Source organism: Maniola jurtina, chromosome 22, assembly GCF_905333055.1.
Source record: "Maniola jurtina chromosome 22, ilManJurt1.1, whole genome shotgun sequence".
Classification (NCBI taxonomy): domain Eukaryota; kingdom Metazoa; phylum Arthropoda; class Insecta; order Lepidoptera; family Nymphalidae; genus Maniola; species Maniola jurtina.
In genome coordinates, this window is record NC_060050.1 from 9142805 (window position 1) to 9157377 (window position 14573).

Genomic DNA, 14573 nt, shown 5'->3' on the forward strand with positions numbered 1-14573 from the left:
ACAAAATTGCGTTTTCTACGGACATCCGGATGATGTACCGTATGATTGAGATTCAACGGGAAGATCAAAGGTACCAATTAATATTTTGGAGGGAATCACCGAAGCTACCTTTGCAATTGTTTGCCTTAACAACGGTTACTTATGGTATGAAATGTAGTCCGTATCTAGCTATAAGAACTCTACGCCAGCTCGCGGAGGATGAGTCACGTGCGCCTAAAGGCGAGTCTGACCAAGGCGAGATGGATGCTTCCGGATTAGCAGAGGCAGCTCGGGTGCTTCAAACATCCGTGTATATGGATGATATTTTAAGTGGAGCTCCTACTTTAGCCGAAGCTCAACGGTTAAAAAAGGACATAATTCACCTGCTGTCCTTGGGCGGATTTGAACTGCGCAAATGGATGTCAAACGACGAACATCTCTTGGAGAATATTCCCTCAGATCATAGAGAGAAACCCCACTTATTTGACACGGACGGTCCTGGTTATGTGAAAATCCTAGGAATTCAATGGAACCCTTTTATTGATGAGTCAGGACTACTTCGGGTGGGAGGTCGACTTGAACGATCTAGTTTACCTTTCGAGGCTAAACATCCGGTGCTTTTGCCCAAGTCTCATGTCCTAACATCCTTGATAATTGTGCATCATCATGAGCGATGTTGCCATGTGGGAGCAACTGCCCTTCAGGCAATCCTACAAAAACAATTTTGGGTCATTTCCGCTCGGCAGGCTATTCGAAGCCAGTTGTTTAAGTGTGTAAAGTGTTTTAGGACTAAAGCCAAGCCAGACGAGCCTTTTATGTCTGACTTACCAGCTGACCGGATAAATGCCACTGGGTTGTTTCATACGGTGCAAACGGATTTTGCGGGTCCGTTCGCAATCAAATCTTCTCGTTTACGAAAAGCCAAGGTCTTAAAAGAGTATTTGTGCGTATTTGTCTGCTCTGCTACAAAGGCCGTACATTTGGAAGTGGTTGGAGATTTATCGACGGAAGGATTTTTAGCGGCTTTCTCCCGGTTTTCGGCGAGGCGCGGTTTACCTTTTCGGATAAGATCAGACGGTGGGGGAAATTACGTTGGAAGCAGCCGTCATTTGGATGAGGTACAGCGGTTCTTGCGGGCTCAGGAAGTGCAAGATAATTTGACCCATCAAGCTGGCCAATTGGGAGTCATTTGGCAGTTCAATCCTCCCGCGTCTTCGCATTTTGGCGGGCTTTTCGAAAGCGCTGTTAAGTCGGCTAAGACCTTACTAAAAAGGGTTGTGGGAGATCAAACCTTAACGCATTAGGAATTTGTAACTTTGGTGGTCAGAATTGAGGCTGTGCTGAACTCCAGGCCTTTATGCCCTTTATCTCAAGACCCGGATCAGTTCGAAGCTTTGACTCCGGCTCATTTTATTATCGGCAGGCCGCTTTTGGCAGTTCCCGAGTATGATTGGCATCATATTCCGGACTCTCGGTTAAACCGCTATCAGTTGGTTACGGCAATGTCCCAGCGGTTTTGGCTTAAGTGGAGTGAGCAGTATCTCCACACCCTTCAAATGCGAAACAAGTGGACTGCCACTACTGACCCTCCTACCGTTGGAGAGTTAGTCTTAATTAAGGACGAGAATTTGCCGCCACTTAAATGGAGGCTTGCTAGAATTAACGAGCTGCTACCTGGGAGAGATGGGGTAGTTAGAGTGGTAAAATTATTAACGTCCACTGGTTCTTTGGTCCGACCTGTTGTCAAACTGTGTCGGCTTCCTTTAAATTAATACAATGTTTAAGGGATAAAGGCTTTTAGCCTTTCTCGGGGGGAGAATGTTTAGTTTTTGTTACCAAGTTATCAGGTTCTTTTATGTTTATTATTTAATATATCACTTATCTTTTATATATAAGCTATATTCTATCTCCTGCCCCCCTTTCAAACTTTCCCGCCAAATAGACGCGCGTAAAATGAAACGCAACCGGACGATAGGCAAGATGGCGATTTCTGCTAGAACGCGTACGTGCGCTGCTCGAAAAAGTTAAAGTTTTTGGACTAACATGTGACCGAAATACCCGAATCAAACAATCAAGCTGGCCAGCATGTGTTTTGTGAGTGTAGTGAGTTGTGACTGCAAATACTGAAGAAAAAGTCTGAAATCCTAGTGCATCCATGCAAGATCAGCGCTGGAGATCAAGTAGGTGTTCCTTGTTTTATCATTTGAATATCCCTAGTGCCTTCCCGTCCCAATATTTAACATCCGTCACTCGTTTCCACTCGTTTCATACAATCGTAGTTCCAATTTCATTTGAATGTTAAGCAACCAAAGTCCATGAAATTTTGCAGACATATTCTAGAAACTAATATCTGTGTCTGTGGTGTTTTAGATTTTTCTAAAAATATGTAGTTTTAAAATTACAGGGGCTCAAAGATTTGTATGAAAATTTTAAGACCGCGTAACTTTGAAACCGAATATTTTAACAGAAATCTGGAAAACCACAGACATAGATATTAGTTTCTGGAATATATGTGCAAAATTTCATGGACTTTGGTTGCTTAATATTCAAATGAAATTGGAACTACGATTGTATGAAACGAGTGGAAACGAGTGACGGAGAGAGCCCTCTTAAAAATGTACTCTCACTAAGAAAATGCCGTTGTTTACCAATCCGTGTGCCGTGACGGACAGCCCTAAATTTAAACACAAAAACGCAGGCAGGATTCTTATGGGACTATTTCACGCGGGTATGATTTGTACAGTGCTACTTTATATTATAAACGCGAAAGTTTGTATGGATGAATGGATGGATGTATGGATGTTTATTTGTCTTACGTAAAAACTGGATGGAATTGGATTAACATAAAGGCTACTTTTTATTACGGAAAATCAATGAGTTCCCACGGGAATTTTAAAAACCCGAACGAACGAAGTCGCGGTCATTAGCTAGTAATTAGATAAAAATTGTAACATTTAAAATTTATATAAACAGTGTATCTTTTTCAGATTAAGTTTGAGCTTCAGTGCTATATCGACGATGCTCTCAGAGTTTACGCCGATCAGTTCAAGAGACAGAGTACTGTTGTCGTACGCGGGTTTTACGTCCACATCATTGATAGTATCTGCACTCCTCGCCTGGGTGGCGTTACCTCTGCCCATTCATGTGGTTGTATGGGAGGGGTATTTTGGTAAGTTACCATCATCATACTCCCACTGCTGGGCATAGGTCTCTTGTAAGCACTTCCACACTGTTTCCAGCGGCTCCCTTTTTGATATCGTTTGTCCACCTAGTGGGAATCATCCAACGCTGCGCTGTCCAGTGAGAGATCGCCATTTTAGTACCTTGGGACCCAAAGGTCATCGATTTTTCGAAATATGTGCCCTGCTCATTGCCACTTCAGATTCGCAGAACTATGTTATTCTATTTCTCCTACATCATCATCATCATCAGCCTCTGGACGTCCACTGTTGGACATAGGCCTTCCCTATAGAGCGCCACCACACCCGGTCCTCAGCCTTCCTCATCCAGCCACTTCCCGCCAGCCGCTTTATATCGTCGGTCCATCGTGCGAAGTTCTCCTACGAATCACCTCATTTCTGATTTACATAGAGAAACCCCAAGCGTAGCTCCCTCCATCCCTCGCTGAATACGTAAATAAGAGTTGTAATTTATACCTACTCAATTTTATATCATTATCCATTTCACCTTGCGGATGTCCACTGCTGGACATAGGCCGTTCCCGAAGAACGGAGGCACAACCGCTTAGCGGCGAATATAAAAGAAATATATTTTTTTAAAAGCCATTTATTCCCATACTCCATAATGCATTACGTTTCAAAAATAAATGTTAGTTTTGTTAGTTATAACTACATAAGAATACAAAAATATACTATAGTATATTTCTGTATTAGAATACAAAAATATACTATAGTATATTTTTGTATTAGAATACAAAAATATACTATAGTATATTTTTGTATTCTTATACTGCTAAGTTATTAGTATTGTTAATAAGTAGGTAAAGAGTTTGCTTTAAATATGCATAGGTATAACAAAAAAAAATTTATTTTTATATTCTTATACTGCTAAGTTATTAGTATTGTTAATAAGTAGGTAAAGAGTTTGCTTTAAATATGCATAGGTATAACAAAAAAAAATTTATGAGATATGGGCCTCTTCTTGGGTAAAGACCTCCTCCAACTTCTTCCATTGCTCTCTCTCCTTACCAACGATGGTAGATGCTTCTGACGATTCAAAAGAACTTGTAAAAGTCTAATTGAATAAAAATAATTTGAATTTGAATTTGAATTTGAACGACGAATGTAGCCATGTAACATTTTTTGAGCCCATTACCTGTTGAGTATTGACTTGTAATTTAAAAAGTTTGTTCATAACCTAACCATAATTATTGTAGTACCTATTTCTCGGAGACATTTGAGATAACTTTTCAAAACACATTCACTCTATCTGTTAACAAAATGATAATAATTTTATTATTTACTTACTGGTGCGGTTTGTAACTGTAATCTATTCAAGACAGCGGTATCTTAATGGGTTAGGAGTTTACAACGTTACTTTAGCTCAGATTCCGTTCAGATATTGCAATTTTGACCATTAGAAAAAGATAAAAGAATCCAGTTTTTTCTAATGAATATAGATATATTGCACAGATACGCAAATAGTCATTAGCCTTGGCCTAACCGAAATCAACTCCTAATTGAGTCGCATGCGTAAGTATTTGGGAGCCCAACGCATTATTATCCCAAGAAAACCCACGATTAGGTGATAATGGTTAAGGATCGCAATTATCTCCTAGACAGAGCAATCCTACGTGGAAACACCCCGGGGCGAGATGGGGCAGGGATTAGATACAAGGAATTAGGAAGTAGTCGACGAAACAAACTTTAATTTAATGTATGTAGGTGCTAGGACCTAAGGTGCATGACACGGGTCTTTTGAAACACATTTTCATTGTTTTTCGTGTGAAGTAACCACAAAGGCCCACCTACCTGCCAAATTTCATTATTCTAGGTCAACGGGAAGTAACCTATAGGTTTTCTTGACAGACACGACAGACAGACAACAAAGTAATGCTATAAGGGTTCCGTTTTTAATTTTAAGTTGCGGATCCCTAAAAACAGTAAAGAATCGGACCACTCATATTTTTTTATTTTCCAGTACTACATTCATGGAACGTATACCTATATATCTGTTCGATATGGAGTCTTATGGCGATAGTGATGTACTCTTATTTACCGGAGAGTCCCAAGTTTCTTTTGTCCCACAACCGAGAAGAGGAGGCCTTGGAAGTACTTAAAACCATATACAGTACGAATACTGGGAATGACAGGGATTCTTTTCCTGTAAGTACCTACTTTTTAATTATTTAACGGATTATTTTATTGAGTAATGAATTTTCTAAAAAAGTGGAAAATCTTGTGATCATAACCAATTTATACTTAAATATTATTTTGAAAATACCTAGTAATAATGTGAACAAGTGTAAAGTAAAAATTTATAACACCCCCGACAAGCAAGGGTTACACTAACTAGAAAAGAGCTGATAACTTTCAAACGGCTGAACCGATTTTCTTGGATTATAGCTAAGAACACTCTCGATCAAGCCACCTTTCAAACAAAAAAAAACTAAATTAAAATCGGTTCATTAGTTTAGTTTACTTTTTATTCCGGAAATTCAAACAGTTCCCACGGGATTTCTGAGCACCTAAATTCATGCGAACCAAGTCGCGGGCATTAGCCTAGCACTTTATATAACTAATATCAAATATACAAATTTTTATATTACATTATCGAGAAATATAAAAAGATTAAAAATTCATTAAACTACATTGACGATATGACGTCATGTCATAAAATTATTATCAACCTATAATTATATCTAGTTATATAATTTTCTTGTCAGTATGTTCATCTTATAAATGTATCTAACTGTGAAAACCTTTAACTAGCTCTAAGTTATTTTATTTTAAAATTAATTAGTTTATTATATTAGAAAGCTGTTGCAACTCAAATAAAAATAAAGTGAAATAATAAATAATTAACAGACTAATTGTTAAAATAAATAAAACGTCGCAACCAATGAAGCCAATGTCCACCTACTTTTTTATCATTAACGGATAGTATTGATAAGAAAATTAAATTCAGAACATGGCTTAGTAATAATATACTCGTTCCTATAGTACGCGACTGGTTGAGATGGCAATCGGGTTATGAGGCGAGGAGACGCCCCGCACACCCGCACGGCCCCCGCGCTAACCCGCTACGGGGGAGCTCAATAGACGTGCGGGTATGCGGGGCATCCCCCCGCCTCATACCCCGATGACCATTTCAACCTATCGCGTAGGTACCATACATGACTTGTAGTTTTTGTATTACGGCAGATTATAGAAACTATTTTATCTAGAACTTCTATAACAAGTATTATGACCTCTGAACAAAATGATACAAGTGTAAATTAAAAATTTATAACACCCCCGACAAGTGAAGGTTACAGTAACTAGAAAAGACCGAAAATACCTGATAACTTTCAAACGGCTGAACTGATTTTCTTGGACTAAATTCCGCGCCTACGATCTAAAGTATCTGAGTTTTCCAAAACATCATTTTCAAATAAATAATTATGTATTTAGGCAACGTCCATCTCGACAGCTTGACATTTGTCAATTGACATAATATTATGAACCTAACGGTTATGTAACCTTCTTTTCTACAAGAAAACTAGAAAAGAGCTGATAACTCTTAAACGGCTGAACCAATTTTTTTGGATTATAGCTAAGAACACTCTCGATCAAGCCACCTTTCAAACAAAAAAAACTAAATTAAAATCGGTTCATTCGTTTAGGCGCTACGATGCCACAGACAGATACACAGATACACAGACACACAGATACACACGTCAAACTTATAACACCCCTCTTTTTGGGTCGGGGGTTAAAAATAAGCGCATCTCTTATCTCCTTATTTATGTATGTTAATTATATGCTTTACAGATCTTATCGTTCAACACGTCTACTGGCACTCTTAAACCAACTGATGAGATAAGTCTCAAAAAACAGCTGGTGAATGCCCTCATCGAAGTGAAGGAACTTTTCAGGAGACCTTTAATTTATAGGCTTTTGCTGTTCTCGTTTCTTACTTTTGCGGGACTGATTGTGTGAGTACCTTTGTTATATAATTTTTATTCCATTCTGTCAGCCTGTATGTGTTCATTGCTGGACATAGGCCTTTCCAAGATCGCGCCACCAAACACGGTCCTCCGCCTTCCGCATCCACCCGCTCCCCGCCACCTTCTTCAGATCATCGGTCCAACGAGCTGGAGGTCGTCCCACATTGCGCATACCGATACGCGGTCTCCGCTCCAGAACATTTCTGCGACAGACATGACCTGCCCATTGCCACTTCAGCTTGCTAATCCTATGAGCTATTTCGGTCGCTTTTGAACTCCGCACTCAGGGTTCCGTACTCGGGTATTTTTCCGACATTTTGCACGATAAATCAAAAACTATTATGCATAAAAATAAATAAAATCTGTTTTAGAATGTACAGGTGAAGCCCTTTCATATTATGATACACCACTTGCTATAGTTATCTTACTTTGAAAATTGAAACATATTTAAATTTTTTTTAAATGATGTGACCACAAATTCGCGGTTTTCAGATTTATTCCTGTACTTGTGCTATAAGACCTACCTACCTGCCAAATTTCATGATTCTAGGTCAACAGGAAGTACCTACCCTATAGGTTTCTTGACAGACAGACAGACAACAAAGTGATCCTATAAGGGTTCCGTTTTTCGTTGAGGTACGGAACCCTTGGTGTGCGAGTCCGACTTAATCGGTTTTTTTTATTATTACAGGTTTACATCTCTGAGACTGTGGTATCCACAGATCTCAACAATTATAGAGAACTACACCAAGAATCACGGCGAGACAGCCCAGTTCTGCGTCATGATAGATGATTATATGGACGGATTGAAGGAAATGCACCTCAAAGTTGTACCAGCTAATATGACTGAAGCGAGTATTTGTGTGCCGGTAGGTAAACTATTGACTAAGAACCCGTGAGGGCCAGACCTTTGCTATTTTATAAAAGCGCATTGTCCCCCATTACAGAGAGGAATGATCAGCGACTATGAAGTTTGGATCATGGTGGCTTTGGCAGATAACAAGTAACAAAGACGTATAAAATCTTCCGTAAAAGTATTTTATAAAACCACTGTTGTCATGGTACCTACTAAGTGTCTGGCAATGCATGACGCGATTGCTAATACTTTTCCGAAGAAAATATGAGAAAATTAGACATAATACTTTGACGAAAGATTTTATACGTCTTTGTTAGCTGTTATCTGCCAAAGCCACCATGATCCAAACTTCATAGTCGCTGATCGTTCTTCCCGGTGTTGGGGACAATGCGCAGAGAAACTTTCAACTTTTATGAAATAACGAAGGTCTGGCCCTCACAGGCTCTTTCTCTGTAATATGCTTATCGCCCATCCCGTATAAAATTTCGAAATCACAGACAGAGATACAAATTTTATTTATTTGTAATAGATAAATTTATTTGTACGAGATAAACATTTTTAGTTTTTTGTGACTAATGCGAGCAAAACAGAAGGTATTGTATACGTATAATTACCAAGGCCATTTGACTATGATATATAGTCATTGTCAAATAGCCATGGTAAATATATTGTATACAATTTTATGGGGCCTATCTCAGTTGGCTTAATTTATTAATTTATAAGAGCAAAGTCCATATTGACGGACTTTTGAAGTGAACTGGATAATATCGAGTTCAACAAAGACTGCTTTATTTATCCATCAGTAATTACTAATTACAGTCGGGGTTCGTTCATTCCCAGTAGGTATTATCTATACTAATAAATAAAATTGGAGTGTCTGTCTGTAATTTCTAAATAACTACCGCATATTAAGGTCATATGGTTATTTGAACGATACTATAACTGAATCACACGTTTTTAAAATTTTTGTCTGTCTGTCTGTCTGTCTGTTTGAAAAGGCTAATCTTGGGAACGGCTGAACCGATGTTGACAGGATTTTCACAGACAAGTAGAGAATTGACCAGGGAGTAACATAGGCTACTTTTTTAACCGACTTTCAAAAAGGGAGTTGTGTTTTTCTGCCTATGTACACCGAAATCTCCGAGATTTCTGAACCGATTTTCGTCATTTCTTTTTTAATCGATAGAGGAACTTTGCGACATTGTTTCATAAAAAATTTGGAGTCCAACTCCTCAATTCTGATGCTACAGGGGATCTGACCAATCCACGCGGGCGAAGCTGCGGGCATCAGCTAGTGTTGAATATGAATGAAATAAGCAAAGTGGAATTTCAACATCTCTCTTCTAGATCTCTTGTTAGCCCTCTTGCGCCCCGTAATTCCAGCGGCTTCTTACGGCATTTTTTTTAATTTATAGACTAGCGCTTGGCTACAATCAAACCCGCTGGCAAGTGATTATGTAGCCTAAGATGGAGCGTGCTTGTTTAGAAGATACCTATTCACTATTTGACTTGAAGGTACCCATATTAAAATTGGAGGGGAAAACTGACGAGTAACAAGTCAAAAAAAAAATTGTTTGACTCGTTTTATATCGCCTGTCCACCTCATAGAAGGGAGTCTCCCTTTAAAGTTTTTTAGAGTTCTTTAGAGTTCCGTACCTCTGTCTGTCTGTCCGTCCGTCCGTTCGTCCGTCCGTCGTCTCTGTCAAGAAACCTATAGGGTACTTCCCGTTGACCTAGAATCATGAAATTTGGCTGGTAGGTAGGTCTTATAGCACAAGAACAGGAATAAATTCAAAAACCGCGAATTTGTGGTTACATCATTAAAAAAAAATTAAATGTGTTTCAATTTTCAATATGAAAGGGCTTTACCTGTACCTTCTAAAACAGATTTTTATTTATTTTTGTGTATAATAGTTTATTATAATACACGAGTACGGAACCCTCAGTGCGCGAGTCTGACTCGCACTTGGCCGGTTTTTCATTAATATTTTCACTTATTTGTTTCAGAAATTGAGCGGCAGCCAAACCTACCTAAACGGTATCATATTGGGATTTGTCTCACTAGTATTTGTAGTTATCAGTGCTTTCATAGTGGAGTACATAGGCCAGAAAATTCTTATGTTCGTCATCCTAATACTGTGTGCCTTATGCTCCGCTTCACTGTACTGGACTAATCAGTCTATACAGATAGCTATTTTGATGTCTGGCACCTGTGGACTACTGCAAACTTCTTTGAGTTTACAGCAGAATATGTTTGTTAGAGTGTTTCCTACAACGTCGAGGTAAGCTATTATAAAATTCAAAAATTCAAAATTCAAAATATTTTTATTCAAATAGACTTTTACAAGTTCTTTTGAATCGTCAAAAGCATCTATCTACCACTGGTTCGGAATGCCTTTCCTACCGAGAAGAACCAGCAAGAAACTCGGCGGTTGCTCTTTTCAAAGATTTGATATACAATATTATGCCATGTATAAAAGCAATTGAAGTCCTGCGCATTGCTGGAGCGAATTAATAAAAGGTATAAATTTCCTTTTTAGCGTTCTGATCCTCAAAGAGAAAAAGGAACATTTATTACAATTCTATATGGGGGCATTTTCTTCGTTATTTACTTGTCTATTTGCCTGTGTACCTGTCAAGCCCCCTTTACAGCCTCAATAGCTGAACGGTTATAGGAACGGACTGAAACCCGAGAACGGTTCAAACCCCATCCGTAGCATTATTGTCGTACCTACTCCTAGGGCAAGCTTTAACGCTTAGTTGGAGGGGAAAGTGGAATGTTAGTCATGATTAACATGGCTACTATTCTTTAAAAAAAATACACTTTAACCATAACCTATAGGATACTTTCCGTTGACCTAGATTATGGGCAAGAAGTGGGAACTCTTTGTTTTCCAGAATAAGAAGAACCTAGCTTATGTCCGTTTCCGGGATGCATGCTGTCTCTGTACCAAACGTCAAAATCGATCAAACGAATGATAACCATGAAAACAAACAGACAGACGTACACTTTCGGATTCATAGTATTTGTATGGATACTCATGTTCCCGAACTGAGCGATGATATCATTCGCTGAAATGCAGTGCCTGAAATAATGCATTGCTTGAGCTGCTATTTCAATATATTTAATAGCAAATATTTCAAATGAAATATTTTACTTACTTTGAATTTTATTTTCAGAGCTTTGGCAGTTTCAATCATAATCATGGTTGGACGGATTGGATCGCTCTCTGGAAATATCATATTTCCAATTCTATTGAGCATGGGGTGTATGGCGCCATTCATTACAACCTCGTTTATTGCAGTCGGTAATATACCCCACTAATTTTTAAATAGCAAAAAATCTGCTTTTCATGTTTTTTACCCGACTACGGCAAAGCCAAAAGGCAGGGTTATCATTTTAGCAGTCTATGTAATGTATGTATGTATGTGTATATGTGTATGTATGTGTGTATATTTGTATCCAGATTCTATGGGTTCTACCGTAGCGCCTAAACTACTGGGCCGATTTTGATGAATGAGGTGTCAATTCATTCGACGTAAAATTCCGGGTGACATAGGCTACATTTTATACGAAAAAATTGACCTAACGGATGTTACATGAAAAAAGTGGGGGTCTCCCAATTTTTTTTTGCTATTGTATCGAGTGGGGTGTCAAATGAAAGAAGAGAAATTCCTGAGTTCATAAATATAAATATACTAAAACATTAAAATATACCAAGCGACAGAAAACAATTTTACTATAATATTTCAGCGTTTCTTAAGACGATCGCAGTCGGGTTTTAGTTTTCAAGTTTATCTCTTTCCAATAACCAATCCAATATCCAATAGTTTCTGTTACGTTTGTAGAGCTATATAACATCTATCTCTGGCATTATGGAACAGATATGGAACTAAGAATGTATTAAAAAGTGTAATTTACATAATTTACCTTTGTTTACAGGTCTGGCGGGACTAGTTTACTTTCTACCAGATGTAAACAAAAACAAAGCGACAGGCGGCGACAAGTGAAATATTTTGTACAAATATACTTAATTAGATTATATAAGCTGTGAGAGATTAAAATACTTTTTACTTTCACAGTTCATGACAGGGTCTAACAAAACGTCGAGGCTTCGTCGTTACTGGCAGGCGTCAAAATTTGACGCAGGTAGCCTTGAAGTAGCCCTATTTTTAACCCCCGACCTAAAAAGAGAGGTATTATAAGTTAGACGTGTGTATCTGTGTATCTGTCCGTGGCATCGTAGCTCCTATACGAATGAACCGATTTTAATTTTGTTTTTTTTTTGTTTGTACGGTGGCTTGATTGAGAGTGTTCTTAGCTATAATCGAAGAAAATCGGTTCAGCCATTTAAAAGTTATCAGCTCTTTCCTAGTTTTCTTATAGAGGTTTTTGTGTCGGGGGTTTTTTAAATTTTTAGTTATTCTTTGATTTTATGTCACCATAGCCTAATGTTGATTCAGGATCGAACCGAGAGTTCCCTCACTCTAGTTCACTCTATTAATATGCTGATTGAAAGATTAGATCTAAAATATTTTTTACTTTCGTGTCAATTTGCCAAAAATAAAATTGATCACGCTAAGTAAGTACCTTTAGATTTTTCGAAATTATTGCTGTGATACAGGGTGCAATGGTTTTTAGCAAATTAGTAACTTATCTTAGTTATTTCCACTAGCTTTGTAAGACAAATTCAATATAAGTAGTAATTAAATCTTGTATTGTCAAAAACAAAAAATGTATTGTATGATAAAATCCATCATTTTTTCATGGAAAAACTACTCAGTAGAGAAATTGTTTATATGATTAAATTTTTAGTAGTACTATCTATAATGCCTTTCAATCCATAAAAATAACCTTCCCACAAAAAATAAATAAGTTTAAGGAAGGTCCCGTACTCGGATATGGCAGTTCAGACCCCAGCCATTACACTGTTGTCGTACCCATCTTTTTTTTTAATAAAAATAAAAAATATTATGCATAAAATAAATAAAAATCTGTTTTAGAATATAAAGGTCAAAGCCCTTTCATAATATTTATGATCCCACTTGGTATAGTTCTTACTTTGAAAATTGAAAATACGAATTATTTGTTCATGAACAGATTTTAATTTTTTTTTTGTATTGTAACCACAAATTCATTTTTACTTGCGCTAATAGACCTACCTATCTGCCAGATTATGTTATATGTTGTAATCTAGTGGGAACACCGCCGATGGGAGTTGATTCCACAGTTTGAATGTGCGTGGAAAAAGATCTGGCACGACAGGCGGTCGAAGTGCACCAGTGGCCCAGGTGGTGAGGGTGAAATTGCTTACGGTGGGGTGCGGTGCGGTTGTAGAAACAGGAGGGTGGAATGAGGCCAAACAGCTCTTCAGAGCACTCTCCATTATAAAGGCGATAAAACGCGCAAAGAGATATCTGTGATCATTACTGAAAGAGCGCGTTGTGGGAGTCAGATTTGATATTAGCTTCTCCTGGTCTATTCAACTCACTGAGTCCACATTGGAGCAATCAAACGGTGTGTAGTGAAACTGAACGTGTAGATATTAATTGAGGTTTATTGCTGTATCAGGTTCGATTGCATCTAGAGTGTACAGATATTATGTTTGATGACCTGAGTTTGATATTCTGCTCTATGCTACATGATGCTTCGCTGGTTTGCGTCTAACCATACCTACCTGCATACTAAGATAAGGAAAAAAACTGGTCAAGTGCGAGTCGGCCTCACTCTTGTAGAGTTCCGTACATAATTATGTACATCATATTATTTTGGGGGTATGAAATACTGATTTCTTTTCCGAGCTAGAACATCACAATAAACCGTGAAAGAAACCCCCAAAAAATGTTCGTTTGGTTTGATCGTAGCCTGCAGGGGTGGCCCCCTAAGATCACTGGCCTACAAAGTAAATATTTTATAAATAATACAGTATAATATGGTACATAATATACAGAATTTTCATATTCCTAAGTAGTTTAGTTTTTGACATAGCCCCCGTCACAAAAATGGCCTAAAACTGACAGTTTTGGCGATAATAAGGAAATGGGGGCGGGAAGCATTTCCTTATTTTTTGAGAATTAAAAAAAATCGTATTCTTCTCAATGAGCTCTAAACAATGCCAACCCACACGCTAGGGTAAGAAAGGGTTTTTTTCGGCTCCTTTTTCAATGGTTTTGGTTGGATTGGTTTTGGTCAAATTCTACACCGAATACCAAAATTTCAGGTCAGTAACTCATTTACTCTACGAGCTCCGTGTGTCACAGGTCTCTACCTGTGACACACGGACCAACAGAAAGCAGAATGACATTAGACCTTCTTCTTCTTATTTTGTATAATGGCGTGACACGCGGACCGAGAGACAGCAGAGTGATAAGTATTAATAGAGCTTTGGGTATAACGGAACCCTAAAAATGGAAACAATTGTTTAGTAATCCTTTATAAGCGACTATACCTGAGATTTTTCAATATTTAAAGAAATTATACGGATGAAATTTATGGGAAGAAACTAGATGAAAGTTACTAATAACAAGTGTAAATTAAAAATTTATAACACCCCCGACAAGTGAAGGTTA

The 14573-nt window shown here is 38.0% G+C and overlaps 1 protein-coding gene across 2 annotated transcripts in view; it reads left to right on the top strand.

The window, feature by feature from the left end:
* LOC123876990 (synaptic vesicle glycoprotein 2B-like) overlaps window positions 1-12211 on the top strand; it is a 58546-nt gene extending 46335 nt beyond the window's left edge. Inside the window, exons 4-10 of one of the 2 annotated variants that reach the window (XM_045923464.1) lie at window positions 2967-3148; window positions 5140-5324; window positions 6972-7135; window positions 7839-8016; window positions 10011-10285; window positions 11184-11311; window positions 11947-12211. In XM_045923464.1, coding sequence (XP_045779420.1) covers window positions 2967-3148; window positions 5140-5324; window positions 6972-7135; window positions 7839-8016; window positions 10011-10285; window positions 11184-11311; window positions 11947-12014 — 1180 coding nt within the window. In that variant the 3' untranslated portion in view covers window positions 12015-12211. The remainder of the gene's footprint in view (window positions 1-2966; window positions 3149-5139; window positions 5325-6971; window positions 7136-7838; window positions 8017-10010; window positions 10286-11183; window positions 11312-11946) is intronic. The other variant, XM_045923465.1, reaches the window with a different exon arrangement.
* The last annotated feature ends 2362 nt before the right edge of the window (window positions 12212-14573 follow it).